Below are 17651 nucleotides of genomic sequence, written 5' to 3'. Positions count from 1 at the left end.
CGCCACTGACTCAGTTGTCAAGGCTTCAAGAGAAACAAATCACTCAGATGGATGGGCGGATAAATAAACGATAGATAACCGTAGATACACACCGCATGATTTGTATTTCAAATCACTTTATAGTTGAGCCTTACAGTCCGCTAGCTTTACGTGAAATAACTTGTCCGCAAGGATCTTAAACCCGAACTTTCCAGTGCAGCAACTCATGTAGTCCGACAATACTTACTGTCATATAGTCTTTATCCTCTGTGTAGAATGACGGAAATTGCCATGCCATTTACATTGCAGCTGCGCAGCGGGTGTGTATTTGGATTGGATTGAATTAGCCTTGATTAGTCTAGCAGTGGAGAAATTTACATTTCACAGCAGCAGAGTTATGGAAGGAAGAGGAAAGAAAATGAAGAAGTAGACAAACAAAATACAGGAGCTGCTGTAAAGGCAGCCATTGTCACCGCGCCATTTTGAAGTCAAATGATTAAAAAAAATAATGTGACACAACACAAAATATACAGTCATTTAATCTTAAACACTTTGTGCACCGGCTTTGTTGCATGAAGCAGTTCTTTGTTGGATAAGAGTGGATCAGGGATGTCATGTTGAAATTTGCACGTCTGCTACAAGCTAAATGTTGAAAGCAAACATGAAACGGTTGCATCCATTGATCAAAAGAGATTGCCTCACATCTCCCGTCGCACGTAAATCCGCTTCAATTCCAAGCCCCGACAGTTCTTCTCCTCAAGCCATGCATCCATCCAGTCGCAGACTGTCCAACAGCACCAACATTTTGAGAAATATGGTATATGAGTAGTATGATATAAAAATAGCGATTATTTTATAGCTCTCATAGCCTTTGGTTTCTCTGGATCACTCCACTCAAATGCAGCCAGAGGAAAAATAAACTCTGATTTGGAGTATAAGGATGAATAAATTGTGGTTTGCTATCAATTGTATATTTGTGTACCGTTTGAGATTGGCCATGTTGCTTAACTCGTGGTTGTCGACTCATCATGTGAGAGCGAATGTGGGAGAGAGTGTTGGAAAGTCACACAAAAGACTCACAGTGCAAGCAATGAAAAGGGCAATATCGCGTCCGTTTCATGTTGATTCACAAGCTGACTGCTTTTTTTTGGTACTTTTCATTGCATCTCCTATTCAACTCAAAAGATAAATCACTTTGGTGTGTGTGTGTTTGGGCCGGGGATGGGGGTGGTGTGTGTTACACCATGAGAAAGACTCCATGTTCCTCTCACGTTCCTGGAAATCCTCTTACACAATGTTTGTTTGTGGAAGGCTTCGCTCAACAAGAGCAGACATCCAGAAACCCCTTTAAAAAAAAAAAAAAAAAAAGCAAAGCGACTTCTTATTCAAGCTTCAATTATGAAGCCTTAAAAAGAAAAACTGTATTGTATTGTATTGTATTGTATTCCTCTAGCGTAGCTCCATCTAGTGGATGTATAACATTACCGCAGCAACTATAATGGCTTCTAATGTATGCACCTTAGGCGGTGCAATCAATGTTTTATCAAAGGGTGCGCCTTATACTGTGATACCTTGGCTTACGACCTTAATTGGCGACTTTGTTCTCCGAATCATACCCTATCTCTAAAAGTATATATATTTCAACCTGGCCCTAATGCTTTCAGTATTGTACTCTGACGGGTGTAAAATACGGTGTTTTGTAAACTGCGCTGTTTTCGTCACGTAAAAGGAAACGCTGACAAAAAGACGGAACAACGAGCATGTGGAGCCTCACCAAGCTTTATTACATGTGCACCGTTTCTTATACAAACTAGATTACAGTTCCAGGGTTGAAAAGAATGAGAACACAGGAAGAATACCCACTAACATCACCATCCAGAAGATTAATAATACGGGACAAAGTTGGACAGAGGGCATAAAGGAAGGGAACCTTTTTACAAAAGTACAAACGAGGTGATTACAATTTTTTTAGTGGTCTTATCTTTTGATTTTTTTTCTCCTTTTTTTTCTTTAAATGTTCACTGCAGTTGATTCTGGAAGGAGAAACGACCGAAGCAGAAAAAATAAATTGCTTCAGCAACCCAAGCAAATTTCCTCCTTCCATGTTGTACAGTCAGTGTATTCAAATTCAGACGCTTTCGCAGTTTCGACAACATCCAAAACAGAAAAACTGTGAACACAGGAGTTTTTTAAAATATTTTAATACACAATAACCAGCGCCATTAAGTCAGAGGATGGTTCAAGTGCTGCTGATTTCACAAATACAAACACTGCTTTGTGTAACACTTGCGGGTGTCGTCTTTGAATTCGAATCGCTGTCAAAAGAAGGACGGCACCATCGCAATGAGTCGAGTGGTTACAACTTCCACACTCCTCTTGCCTTGGCGTTATATTTATATAGATTTTCATATATAAATGTATATATACACATCTGTACATTAATATACACCTTCATGTCACTTTCCCCTTCACCTCAGGGCCTCTGGATCTGAATGCTACGACAAGGGTTACATAATCCGCTTCAAGATTATACGTTTGCTGGCAACGGCGTTCCCTTTCTACCTGGCGCGTCGGAACGTTTCTTCAACTCGACCTAGGCGAGGTATCCAGGGTCAAGTACGACGAGGGAAATCGACGACGGGTGAGTAAATGCGATCGGTAACACAACACGGAGCTCAAAATGCAGGAAAACATCAAAATGACACAAAATGACAGTCGGGTTGACGCAAAGTAGTGGAGTAAATTACATACTATAATAAATTGACATTAGGATGTTTGAGTTTTCGGGCCATGCTGAACATTTTACAATAATAAATGTCAATTATTTTGAGACAGAAAACCCCTCAAATTCCATATGAAAAATGTCAGACGTAAATGGGATTAAAACTTTTTTTGACATGCCCACGCAAAAAAAAGATAAAAAATGACACGCAAAATTCCCATGCAAACAAGCCCACGGTTTTTCTTCGCGGGTTGGTGCAATGACAAAATCCTCGAGCATAATTAGCATAGTCATTCCCCTCAAATGGCCATTTTCTTTTTCACCCTTCCATGTTAACTCATTCACTGCCATTCACGAATTTATATGGGAATTGAAAATACGACGTCAAGCGCCATTCCCGAATTTGTTCGGGTGTTGTTTTTTGATGCTTGGGTGCTGATAAAGTGCTGTTCAGACCTCCGGCAATGTTTTTCCCTTCCACGAGGGGGCATCATTTGCCTTTTGTCCATGTTAGCGCTTTGTTGCAGCTATACAAATGAATATATATGTATTCTATTGTATTTTATACAGGTGGCCCCATTTCAAACTCAGATAACTCCAGATCCACATAATTTAGGAATTACTTTTTTTTTCTGAAAGTCTATGGTTTCTTACGCAGCATTGAATGTTTATGTCGTCCTAAAACTCAATATTCTGTGGGTCCTGGAATTCAAGTGACAATGACAAAAACCCTGGCATTGCATTGGACACATTTTCGCACCTTTCTGGCAGTAAATGAGTTAATAACGGTTCATGCAAATTTCCCCATTGTGGGACAAATAAAGGTTTTATGATTTCTGATGTTTCATTTCACAATTGGACACAATCGACTTCGATGGCACTCAATTGTTCACAGGTTACAAACTTCACATAGGAAATGTTTAGTTTAATCTAAATACACTCCCACCCTACCTGCTTCCCGCCCCCTGAGTGTTTCTATACATGCACCATTAAAAAAAAATCCCATCAAGCTAAATGACAACAGCGCGACACACTGTATGTCTTTAAATGTATCTGTTTGTATATGTGTGTGTGTTTAAACGTGTCGTGCATACGAGTGCTGTGATTTTGGCTGCCAGCATATCCTGCTGCTTGATTCAAGTAATTTTTGGCAACGTACAGAAGACACACACACACACAGCTTATTGTTTTGCCGGAGGAGAACAAAATGGCTTCTGGAGGAATGAGCACCTACTCCCATCAAACCAAACCTCTCCCCCGTCATGCACAGGGTCAACTTATACCTGCAGCACATTTTTTTTTTTGCAGGTCAAGGGTCAAAAACGGAACAAAATTCGAAACGAAACAAAATAAACTAGCACGAGGTGCTCCGAGGACAAGATTCAACACTGTTTTTACGTAGCACCTGTAATGCTGTGGTAATGTTCACATCGATAGAACACATAGATTCACTTTTTTTTTGCTACATAGTATGCTGTGATAACAAATTTAAAAGCTCATACTGTACAAATACCCACAATTGAAATTTTCTTCTTAATATTTTGTATTTTTTTTAAATATTTATTTATGTATTTCTTGTTTACCGCTGCTTTCAACAACAAAAAAAATCACGGAAACATTTCTGTTCAAGCCATTTGTAGGAAGTGTGCGGCAATAGTGGTGAAGTGCACACACACGAAGCGCTCTATTTCACGTAACGGAAAAATCCCGATAACAAACATTGAACATTAAAAAAAACTCACGGAAGGGGTGTGTGTGGGGAGGGGGGATATAACATCCCAGAGGAAAAACAAAATGCACTGGATGAGTTTTAGGGCTCATCCACAAGATTAGAGATTATTCATCCTTGTCGTCCCAACTGATGAGCAACGTGTCTTTGAGAGCCTTAAACACAAGAAAACTTGAATCATTCAAGATTTTTTATTTTTGTTGTTGTTGAGAGAAGGTTCTTTCCAGGGGGTTCGATCACTTAAATTTCCAGCAGATCTCCCCCCCCCCCCACTCCGAGACGAATGTTTGTTGTGTAAACACAAAATTGGTGTTCAATGTTGTACTGATGGTTGGCGTTGGCAAAAAAAACGGGTGTGTGTCTCACACTTGCTCTTGTGATACGCGGTTCAGACCTGCGGAGGGAAGAAGAAAAAAATTATTATGATGTTAAAATAGAGCTGTCAAACTTGCTTCAGTTATTCTGACAGTGTAAGCCCCAAATTATTGCTTTTTCGCGACAAATGAATAGATTACTCGTTTTGAAATCAGTCAACTACACTACCGTATTTTCTGGTGTATAAGGTGCACCCAAAAGCCTTGATTTTCTTCAAAAGAGGACCCTGCTCCTTATACGTGACGTAATATTGAGCCACAACAGATTTTTCAACTACTGGCAGCAGCCATTGACTCCATTTCCCCCTGTAGAAGAAGTCGTGCGTCAGAGAGGGTCAGACTTACCTAGTGCATCCTCTTCAGCCAGGTACCCAGCTCTGAGAGGCCTGCTTGGCGCTTGTGAAGTTGCTGACCCCGTTCATGTTGACCAGAGAGTCAAAGTTAAAGTCCAGTCCGTCGGCGTCCATCAGCTCGTTCCGGATGATCGAGTCCATGTCACACTCCAGGCTCCCGTTAAACATGTCGAGGTCCAGATCTGTGGGGAAGCGATCCTGGCAGATTCCCCCGCCGTTGCTCACCGCCCCGTTCAGGAAGATGGACGTATCGATCTGCATGGAGGACGACCCGTTTCCTCCCAGGGGTGAAAGTAGGAGCTGCTGCTTGGCGTTGGCCAAAGCGTTCACCTCGTTGGCTAAATTCAGGCCCCTGTTGATTGACCTCGCGGAGATTTGATTGTGGTTGTTGCTTTGGGGCGTCTCCCCCTGGTTGCCCTGACCCCCAGTGGCTGTTCCGAACGTCATGATGGGATCGTTGCGGAGCATGCCGCAGCGCCGGGGATTCTGGGACACGATGGCGGTGGCGCTGACCTGCGACATAAGCGGGTCCCACTGGGTCATCATGACGTCACTGTGGCTGTCGGAGTTCAGCAGGTCCTGCAGAGTCACGCTACCGAAGCTGGAGAATGACGTCTGCTTGTTCTCCTGGATGGTTTGCATAGGGGACGGACGCAGGGAGGACCCCGGCGAGTGGGAGCCAAAGATGGAGTTGCTGTAATTTCCTCCACCGTTGGGGGAAGAGTTGGTTGAGGGTGACGCGCTGGGGGCGGGTGAGCCCAGCCCGTTGGATTTTGGCACAAAAGCGAACCCGGGACTCCCGTTTGACGGCACTTGTCCCGAAGCCGAGGTCACCAAGTTGATGTTATCCAGGCTGTCCATCAGCTCGTCTGCGAGCCCATCGTTAAGGTTCATCGTCCCGGCCAGATCGGCCAAACGGGGCAGCTCGGCGGGGGCAGCGGGCTTCCCGTTGGCCACGTTGCCGGGAGACAAAGCTCCTCCGGGACCGGAGTACAGCATGGGCGACAGAGGGCTTTCGTCATCGGGGACCTCGTCCAGCTCCGGGTTGGCCAGGATGGGCGAAAGACGGCCGCTCAGAGTGCTGGCGTTGGAATTGGTGCGGGAACGGAAGTCCGTCCAGGCGTCCAGCTCCTCGCTGCTGCGTGACGTGGGGCTCCCCGGCCACTTGGACAGCCCCGAGGGACTCTCGCCGTTGGCTTCACCGGCCGCCGCTTGCAGGGCGGCCTTTTTCTTAGCGGCGCGTCCACGGGCCGACTTGGTGTACTTGTTACTGTTGTCCATGGAGACGGCGCGGCGGCGAGGGGCTTTGCCGCCCTTGCCTCCGTCCGGATTGATCATCCACCAGGAACTCTTGCCCGTGCCTTCGTTCTGGACACGGATGAAACGGCTGTGCAGTGAAAGGTTGTGCCGGATGGAGTTCTGCAACACAAAAGGACAACTCGCCATTAATGACTCTCACGGATCGTCATTGCTTGTGTGTTTCTCTCCAAAAACGGCAATGTCCCTTCCTTTGTTGTTGTTTAGATAACACAAGATATTAAGATACTAGGTACAGTGGTTCTTAAACTGGGTTCAATCGAACCCTAAGGGTTCGGTGAGTTGTCTCAGAGGTTCGGTCTCACAGGTCCACCCCTCAGTTTCAGTCTGCAGTTAATGGGCACAGTCATTGAAAGAAGGGTTCGATGAATGGGGCATATGAAACTGGTGGAGTTTGGTGACTCCAACAAGATTCAGACCCACTGTACTCGGATGAACAACAATAGTGCAGCGGTTTATGCCGATGTCTACGTTGGACAGTGCTGAGAGAAGAGCCATCATCAAGCCTCTGCTGATGAATGAACAAAGACATCATTTGTTGCGCAAAGAGAAGATTCAGTCACAGATCATGTGTGCTCGCGCGTGCCACCACTGGCCTATTGATAAAAGTCTCGGGTTCTTCTCCCATGGACTCCCCGGCAATTTACTGGGAGATTAGGAGCACGTGACCGCCTGTGTTGGCTTTGCTTTGTTTGTCCCGACGTAAACAATGTCAACTTCAGTTCAGTCACAAAAGTGTGGAGAGACATGGAGGCTTTTGAAAATTCTTAACTCTTTTGAGACTGCTAATCGGTGCATTTGTGCAAAATACAAAATGAAGCGGTTTTCCTGATTTTGTATGATGGGTCATCAATGGAGGCCAGAATTTGGAGTCTAATGCATTTTGTGAGGAGAAATTCAAGTTTTGTTTTTGGGAATGACACAGTTATGATCCTTCAATCACCCCCACTCCTCCTCTTTAACCTCACACACACTGGAATTGAAGCAGAAGAGCCAAAGTGCATTCCCTGACAACAATCCTCTACGGAATGTCACAAATGGCTTCTTTTGTGTCTTCTTGTGCCACAAGCTACTGGAGCACTTTGGGAAATTCATACTCATAACCTCCCCTATTCCCCCACACCTTTTTTTCCCTCCTTTTCCATCCCACCGCCTTTTCCTTCGCAGACTCTGACGGGATCTGCGGGATTGTATGTAATGTTATTTAGCAAGCTTTCCAAATCTGGGTCACACGAGCGTTTTCCTGCGCCGATGTCGACGTTTAACGCCATGACCGCGTACTTGAGTTTAAACGGGCAAAAAGTCATAATCACAACCGTGTTTTGGGGATTTCCTGGCTTTAGTTTGGATTGGCAGGACGCTTGCAAAAGGGAAAAGGAGCAGTCTTAAATTATCCCAATTTTTTAATGTAGGGTGTGAGCGGAGGCTTAACTTTTCCCCCCTTTCTCTGTGGTTTTCTGTTTGAACATTGCATCCGTTCATATTTGCAGCTTTAAGGTCGTCAAGCGGAAAGTATTGTCTGAGGCATTTTTTGAGACTATAAACTTTTGGCTGGAGTAATATGTGCTTTGTCTGACGCAATCCCATAAAAGAATTGCAGTCGATGATTACCACTGGATGTTGATGCATGTTTATGAGAGTTATCCATGCATGTGCGTGTGTGTGAGAGTGTGCGTTTCCTTGCAGCGAGGTAAGAGGAAGTACCAGGGAGACCATCGTTTATCCTCTGGCAGCGTCTCTTGAGGCATGACATAATGTTGTGTGATTATCCAACATTTTAACATACGCGCACACTCAATACACTGTGCTCCATGGTACTTGTAAAGTCGCACAGGGAGGGGCAGCGGCAGCTTGAGAAATATAGCCCAAAAATAAAAATGTGTACGTAGCTGCGATTCATGTTGACAACAGCATCCAATACTTAAATGTCACAATACTAACACTTTAAGTTACATAATACGTGCATTTGACCCAGCTAGTATGCGGTACGGCGCGTGTTGACATTAGCCTCAGATTAGTTGCCCTAGTTTACATAATGCATGATAGCGTGCTTTGCGTCAGCTGTTCCAAGTGCAACAAGACAATCGGGTCACCCGCTATGGCAAAGGTAAGATATGGCGCTTTTGGATGTCAAGTATACAGTAAAAGTAGCAGGGTGGAAAGCAAATAATGAATTCAAATAAGGAATTAAAATAGAAATAAGGAAGAATGCACATGCAATACAAATGTTAGCACAAGGATTGGATTGGATTAGCCTTTATTATTCTCAGAGTGGACAAATTTACATTTCACAGCAGCAAAGTTATGAAATTAAGAGGAAAGGAAAGGAAGAAGTAGAAAAACAAAATACAGGAGCTGCTGTAAAGGCAGACAGTATCGCGGCCCCATCTTGAAATCAAAACGACAAAAAAACATTACAAATCATTTGACACAACACAAAAGACACAGTCATTCAATCTTAAGCAATTTCTGAACCCTCTTTGTTGTATGAAGCAGTTCTAGATGAAAGAGGAGATGATCAAAGCGTACTTTTCACCAGTGGATCAGGTACGTCATTGTGAAATGTGCATTGACGAAAAGAGACTGTCTCGCATCTCCTGTCCCACGTAAATCCGCTTCAATTCCAAGCCGCGACAGTTCCACAGACGCATTGCCTCAACTTTCTTCGCAGCATGGGCTCCTCAAGCCATGCATCCATCCAGTCAAGCACTAATGTTAACAGATCATGGGGGTCGTCCAGGTAGGTCCAACAGTTTTTTAGCCTTTGAAAATAGGTGATGAAGTTGGTCGCCATAGCAATGCAAAAGATGCGGTACTCGTGCTAAAAAGTGGTACTCTTGGGATATATTGTCACCTATTTCTGCTTTCACGAATAAAACAGTTGTCATCACATTGATATAACCGTCTAAAATAATATTCTTACAATAATTCACATAATCGTCAACATAAAGCAAAATAATAAACACAACAGTAATATAAAAACATGGACAGTTTTTAACGTCAAGTCCGTGAGCCAGGCGAGTGGTCACTCAAGACACGAGGTGTCCGGTTTGATCCAACAAAATTACAGGCGACAAAACAAGGCGGAATGTTGGGTTGCCGTGGTAACGTAAAATATGTCAATAGTTTTCCAGGAATTACTTTGAGGCCAAATTGTTGCATATTAATGCCTTGAAACCTGGGGGGGAGTTAACATAGACACATCCTCAAAACCTGGAGGCTAAATAAAAAAAAGAAAGTAGAGTGCCTGGTTGCACCTCTTGAGACATGCCACACTAAAACCAGAGAAGAAGAAAGTTCCCCAACACCCACCACTCTTCTCCATACGTGTAAAGTGAGCTGTTGCTGGCTGATGAAACCCGCTGCAACACCTTCTCTGAACCCCCTCCCAACGACTCCTCAATCCAATTCCCTTCAGCCAATCCCTACCGCCCGCAGCTCGCACGGCTACATCCAATTAGGAGCAAGTGTGGGAAGCCGTCTCAGCCAATGGGAGTGCTCCGTCTCAACGCTCGTCATGGCCCTTTTACGACATCCGGCGTGGTGGGAAATGATGTAACCCCATCCGCAAAAAAAATAAAAAATAAAATGCATCTTGAAGAAAAGCAGCCCAAATGAGCGTTTGCACCTCTGTCAAACGTGATAGTGTTCAAAATGGGAAGGGTTCAATGGAGGGGGGTTGTATTTGGCATGATGGCGGTTGGTTATTCCCGCGTGTTGCTGGCTGAACAAAAAGGCTTCTGTGGTCCGTCGGCTTTCACATGGCAGCTGCACAAAGTCACTTTCTCTTATAAGTTCGCACACGTGACACATATTTCTTCCATCCTCGGTCACCCACTCCGCCAAAATAAAAGTCGCTCATGACATCAATGCGACATTGGAAAAATTACCAAACACGAAAATCACAAACGGAATATGGATGCACATGCACATATGTGACACATATGCTCTGCTTGACAAATAAACACATAGCTTCACCTCAGTTGACACAAGCGGGATTATTTATACTGTGGTCACACTGACACACACACACACACACACACACACACACACATATACACACACACACACACACACACACACACACACACACACACACACACACACACACACACACACACACACACACACACACACACACACACACACACACACACACACACACACACACACACACACACACACACACACACACACACACACACACACACACACCGTGTCCCGGTTCCAGCTGCCCTGAGTTCTGGACTGCAGACAGAACATTCCATTCTTGACAATCATAAGTGCGTTTCAGCCTGCGTGGTGTGTGTGTGTGCGCGCGCATGTGTGTTCACCTTGTGTTGACGTATACACTAAAGAGGGATTTTGAGCTTGGCAATGGAATCCTGCTATACCTCATTCCCTTTATATTGGTGCCGTACACTCCCTAATCTCCTCCACATTCAGTCTTAAATCCAAATATGCTTCAATGCCAACACACCACCACGGGTGACTATATAAATTCAGTGGATATCTGGTATATATTCATCTGTACTAAAAAAAAAAAGACAAAGATTCACTCGTTCACTGCCAGACAATGTGAAAAAATGTGTCCACTCCAGTGCCAGGGTTTTTGTCATTTTCACTCAAATTGCAGGGTCAAGTAGTATATTAGTAGTAACCGCTGTTCCCGAATGGCTTAACACATATTTTTAAAGAAAAACAAAAAACATAATGAAAAATAAAATATACATTTATTTGGTAATAAAATTGTGATGTCAGAATATTAATAATAATGATATTACATTTCATTTATAAGCGGCTTTCACAACTCTCAAGGACACTTCACAGTCACAGGATATTTTTTCTATATCAATTAATTCGGGAATTGAAAATATGATGTGGAACGCCATTCTCGAATTTTCTTATGGGGGTGGGCGATAAAGGGCTGGTCAGACCTCTGGCAGTGTTTTTTTCCTTCCACGTCGGGGCAGCATTTACCTTTTGTCAATGTTAGCGCTTTGTTCCAGCTTCAGCTGTTGTTAAAGCATTATATAAATCAATATTTTTGTATTGGATTGTATTTGGTACAGACGCCCCCATTTCAAGCTCAGATAACTCCAAACCCATATAACTTTATTTTGTGTGTTTTTCTTTTGATGAATGAAGAGAGTTTCATGTTTTTTTACGCTGAATTGAATGTTTATGCCATCCTAAAACTCAATATTATGTGGGTCCTGGAATTTGAGTGAAAATGACACTGGAGTGGAAACATTTTTGCACGTCTGGCAGTGAATGAGTTAAGAGCGGGGAAAAAGATTAGGGTATATTTCTTCTCCACGATTATGAGGGGAAACAAAGGTTTGACAATGAGAAAAAAAATAACTGATGTGAGTTTACCTATTAATTCTCCTATTAATCTACCTATTAATCATTCAACAAAGTTCCAAAATAAAATAACATCTGTTGTAGCACTTCATGTTCTTTTCTTCCTCGTTTGATTGACAAAGAGTCTGCAAAGACGCCCTCCTCTTTCTCCATGTGCTCTTTGTGTTAGCCCACATGCTCAGAGAAGTGTGTATGTGTGTGCGTGTTTACGGTTAAGCTTCAACCAGTAAGCGCGCCCGAGGTGGGGGAGTTGCCCGACCCAGCCCACCTCCCCCAGCCAATCAGAAGCGTTGCGGTTTGTCACGCGTCTTTAGGTCAGTGTGCTTTTCATGAGAGTTTCTTGGAAGAATGCGTGTGAGATTGGAGCCAAACTCGCACGTGCACGCCGAGATGCGGAAAAAGTCATGCGGAAAATCTATCGTGATATAACATATGGAATTGTTCGACTGCGCCAAGCAGCTGTTTGTATTTATGTACAGTATAAGTGTGTGTGTAGTGGGTGTGTGTATTTTGGAGCAATTGATTACAGTTTATGATATGCTGTATTTACTCTGCTTTAGAAGTACACGGGACACCACTACAAGACGTTTCAGGACACTCTGTCCTAGAGCAGTCAGATCCTCTGTACTTGCCAAGAACACATGCACACGCGCACACACACACTTAATACACACACACACACACACCAACTGATAGCAGAAACTCCCTGACAAAGACGCTTCCAGACCGAGCAAGTTGGGACATGTCCAATGTGAAGCATGAGGGAGGAGTTGTTCTGAAAACACTATGACCATTGGTGATAATGATGATGTTGATATCAGAATCAGAATCATCTTTATTGGCTAAGTATGTGGAACACACAAGGAATTTGTCTCCCCTGTAGAACACGCTGCACAAGTATCATCATTAAAAAAAACATGACAAATAAATATGGAAGACACTAAGAAAGGCTAATCTAATCAAATTCCGTTGTGTAAATGGTATCTCTCAGGAACAAATGTGTCGCTGAAAAAGGTGGTGAGCATGGTGCGGAGGGTCAAGTAGAATATGGCGTCAAAGCGTCGGATAAGCCGCATTCAGTAGCTCGGGGGATGTCTACGGCATTTTTTGTGCGGCTAAGTTGTGAGTATAGTAAAAAAAATAGAGATGATTTAACAACAAAACTAGGAATACCAAAGTGGAAAAAAAGTTGGACTGTTAGGAGATAAAAAAAATCAGAATGCATTCTTTTGGTTAAAACTGTCCCCACCAGGACAAGTAATTGCCCTCAAAATAAATCCATAATTATTTAATTTTCAAATCTTTTCGCTATCACTTTTGTTTGCAAGATATTGTTGTGAAAATCAATGCCGGACAATTGCGTGTTGTATTGAAGAAGATGAGGATAAAACCATAACATTACAATTAACTCATTCACTGCCAGACGTGCAAAAATGTGCCCCTCCAGTGCCAGGGTTTGTTTCATTGTCACTGAAATTCCAGGACCCACGGAATATTGGACAACATTTAGGACTACATAAGCATTCAATGCACTGGAAGAAACCTGAGATACTCTTCCTTCAGAAAAAAATAGTTAATTCCCAAGTTATATGGGTCTGGAGTTATCTGAGCTTGAAATGGTGGCTGCTGTACATCCATCCATCCATCCATTTTCTGTACCGCTTATTCCTCATTAGCGCTTGGAGCCTATCTCAGCTTGACGAGCGGGGGCTGTAACAAAGCGCTAAAAGGGACAAAAGGCAAATGCTGCCCACCCCCGTGGAAGGAAAAAACATTGACTGAGGTCTGACCAGCGCTTTCTCGGCACCAGCTGCAAAAAAAACCTAAACCCGAACAAATTCAGGAATGGCGCTCCATGTCATATTTTAATTTCCCGAATAAATTTGGGAATGGCAGTGAATGAGTTAAAAAGTTCTAAAAGTAACATTGTTGTGATTATGAGAGCATTTCGCAGGTCATCCAAATTATTCTGACGTAATCAGATTTTAAATATATATTTAAACGAGGACAGATGGAGGAAATAAGACACCCTCGGCATGGCATCTACGTGATTAATGATGTCTCTAGCGGCACCAAAGTGTAGAATGATGGAGTGGTGGTGGTCTCATGATTCATCGCGATGGGAATGCGACTATTCCTATGGGGAGTCATGGCGCGAGAGATGAGGCATACGTGCGCTAAATGAGATTGCCATCCACACCTCCTTTACAAATCAACGCAGGAGCAAAGCGGGAGGATTTTATTACGGATGATGTCAACGGCGAGAATCGTTTTATGACCGACGCCTAATGTTATAGTGTCCTTGGTCAGATAAGAAAATCGCTACCATGCAGTCTTCAGTTCGTTTGTTATCTTAGTCAAGCAGAACCGACGAGAAGCTGAGAAGCCTCACCCAAGTGAATCATCAAGTCACCTTTTAACTGGAACAAATGTCAGATTTAAAAAAAAAACTCAAATTAGCATCCTGTCGGACACTTTCAATCAATGTTCCTGTTTTGTTTTAATTTTGAGCATTCTCCAACACCAAAATTAAAACCTCAACACTTTTCACCCGTTAAACATCGGAACTGATGCCAATTGGCCGCGACACGATAATTTAGTCATACACACGAAAATTATATCTCATTAGCATCTTTTATTCCCAACCACAACATCACCTCACGACTTTAAACGGCTTCACTAACAATCGTCAAACATAAAAACCTGAACAAAAGCCAACGCAATTGGAGAAAAAATAAACTAATTCGGTGCTTCATTCACTGCCAGACATGTGCAAAAACGTGTCCGCTCCAGTGCCAGGGTTTTTGTCATTGTCACTTGAATTCCAGGACCCACAGACTATTGAGTTTTAGGTCTACATAAACATTCAATGCAGCCTAAGAAACCTTAGACTCTCTTCTTTCATCAGAAAAAGAGTTAATTCCTAAACTATATGGGTCTGGAGTTATATGAGCTTGAAATGAGATCGGCTGTCCAAAATACAATCCAATATTGTTTTATATAGCGCTTTAACAGCAGCTGAAGCTGGAACAAAGCGCTTACATGGAAAAAAAGGTAAATGCTGTCTCCTCGTGGAAGGAAAAAAAAATATTTCCAGAGGTCTGACCAGCGCTTTATCAGCATCCAAGCATGAAAACACAAAACCCGAGCAAATTCAGGAATGGCACTCCATGTCATATTTTCAATTTCCGAATACATTTGTGAATAGCAATGAATGACTTAAGTGTCTCACGATTGCATCTTTGTTTCGAACCAATTTTTGCATTAATAATCACTCAGAGTTCAGAAAAACGTAGATCAACCATTTCCGGAGTTTCTGTGTTCAACAACTTATAAATTGAGTTTTAGTTACCATGTTGCAAAGCTAAATAAAACAAGGCAAGTAAAGGAATGGTGCAGGTCTGATGGGACTTTTTTTGGGGGACTTTGGGGGTTAGAACCAATCAGTCACAGAGGAAGTGAAGCCTGGGTTGTTTTAACACACCTAGCCTGGAGAGGGGGGTGACTAAGGTTTATGACCGTAACACTTAACGCGGCACTGTGGGTGTAAGGTCTTGTATCCATTTAGAAAGCCCTTTTGCTTGTTCAGACAACTCTGAGGTTACCTCGGGACAAAGGTTCTTGGAAACCCAGTTTCGGTTTGAAAAAGTAGCGCTCGCTATGAGTCACCGGGTAAGATATTCTTTCAAAATCGCAAATAGATTTTCCATGATATTCCGGTCGATTTATTTGGGACAGGGCGCAAAAACTGGTTCTAGGACTAAAAAAAAACCCCCGACCTCAACCGCAATCAAACACCTACAGGACTAATTACCATATAGATTTGGAGACCTGTGTCTCATCTGCTTTTATTTAGCCAAACGGCAGAAAATTCATAGGCATGCGTAGAATATGACAAAAAGCTAATTTTGGACGAATAAATAGGACATAAACCTGGTACGCGAATACATTAGGGTCGACGCATTTGCCGTATACATTAGACACGGGTTTAAGTGCGTGTATGGCGGCGCTTGGGCGCACTCCCTTCTTCTGATCCCATGTTTTCACAACAACGTCCCTCTTGCAGGCTTTGTAGCCACATCCTCAGTCACACACACACACACACACACACACACACACACACACACACACACACACACACACACACACACACACACACACACACACAAAACTTAATTTTGGAGTTGCGCGAGGGGGTGCGGCGAGGGATGGGGGAGGGTGGGTTTGGTTCTGTAAGAGTCACATTCTCGTGGCTGACATCTTTCGGTCGGTGTTACCCACGATCACAGCGTAACATTGCATCGCTCTGGTAAACACAGTCAAGAGTTGCAAATCTTCTTGCTTGATTGGTTTGGAATTTGGGACGTGCTGTTTCCTGTTTGGATGCGGGTATCGGTGTGCGTGTGTGTTGTGTGTGTGTGTGTGTGTGTGTGTGTGTGTGTGTGTGTGTGTGTGTGTGCGCACATGTGTTATTGGTGCTGCAAAGAAGTTTGCATCTGGTCCAAATTAGCGCTGAGTCATTTCTGGCATTTAGGGTTTGTTCTAATGATGCTAAAAACAGATACAGTATACATACACAATATACACGCACACACACACACACACACACACACACACACACACACACACACACACACACACACACACACACACACACACACACACACACACACACACACACACACACATACACACACACAAGCACATACACATAAACACACACATCTATTTAAAAAAAAGAAAACTTTTCCCACATGCTCCCATTTCCAAGCTTTTTACCTTCATACAAGCCTTCACAATACTCCATACATTCATTGTTAGGTGGAAGCAGGTGGTGAGGTAACCTGATGACCCCCCCCCCCCTACCCAGCAAAGTACTCCAGCTCCTCTTGGGGACCCCCAAAAGACATTCCGAAGCCAGATGGGCTCCTCAGTCCCTCCGCTCGACCTCTTGCGGCCTCTTCCCCGATTCTCCAATGGGAGAATCCAGATATCAACATTGGGGAGGGGGGGTTGACAGCTGGACTTAAACTGCTATCTGACCCCCCCTTCACCTTATCAGCATTCTTTTGCTCGTTACCACGACTGATATCCAAATCAACCGGTCGCTTTATCTTTTGTCCACACTGCCACTGATAGCACGTCGACACTCCTGTCAGGTTGGGCCTCAGTCTTACTCGCTTGTCGACGAAGTGGACAAGAAATACAGCATACGCTAGGTTAACAACTATATGCGATTTATTTTCATCCATATTTTTCATCCATTCATTCGTTAAGTCACCAAACCAACCGGTAAAATACGATGACGCCATCTGACAGGATGATGATGTATTCAAAATCGTTTTGGTTGTCAGATAGAAATAGAAGACAACACCCGCAATTGTAGGACAATGTACCGCTTTTAATAAGCTTTCAAAAAAAAGCCCCTTGAGACCCTAGAAGTCAATATACAGCTTCATATTACTTGAACGTTTTTCTTTTTTTCTTTTACTGTATTGAATGTTTGACCTAATGTCGCTTTTTCCAGATTGTTTAAACTTGCCTGACCTGCTTGCCCCCATTTGGAAACTGCAGGAAGGTGTGCACGAATGTGTGTGTGCGTGTGGGTGTGCTGATGTCAGCACTTCCAAGCTTGGCAACTTCCTTCTACGCTCGAGCTGAGCAGCAGACTGCCCCCCCCCCCCCGCCCTCCACCGCATTTTCCCTATACAACAAACTGTACACGTTCGTGTACACACACACGCGCACATACACCAAAAGGCCCTACCCGGTGTCTTTTCTCCCAGCAACAGAGTGGCCCCTGCCTTACT

At 43.5% G+C, this 17651-nt stretch overlaps 1 protein-coding gene across 1 annotated transcript in view; it reads right to left on the bottom strand.

Annotated features, from left to right (window-relative positions):
• Window positions 1-1742: 1742 nt before the first annotated feature.
• Window positions 1743-17651, bottom strand: part of foxo3b (forkhead box O3b) — a 39400-nt gene continuing 23491 nt past the window's right edge. The window contains exons 2-3 of the mRNA XM_089021558.1: window positions 5150-6576; window positions 1743-4824 (exon numbers count right to left, since the gene is read on the bottom strand). Of these exons, the coding sequence (XP_088877684.1) occupies window positions 5164-6576 (1413 nt within the window). The 3' untranslated portion in view covers window positions 1743-4824; window positions 5150-5163. The remainder of the gene's footprint in view (window positions 4825-5149; window positions 6577-17651) is intronic.

This window comes from Hippocampus bargibanti, linkage group LG19 (assembly GCF_051943395.1).
Source record: "Hippocampus bargibanti isolate YZ-2025 linkage group LG19, ASM5194339v1, whole genome shotgun sequence".
In the NCBI taxonomy this organism is placed as follows: Eukaryota; Metazoa; Chordata; class Actinopteri; order Syngnathiformes; family Syngnathidae; genus Hippocampus; species Hippocampus bargibanti.
This window is presented reverse-complemented; position numbering and strand designations above follow the sequence as displayed.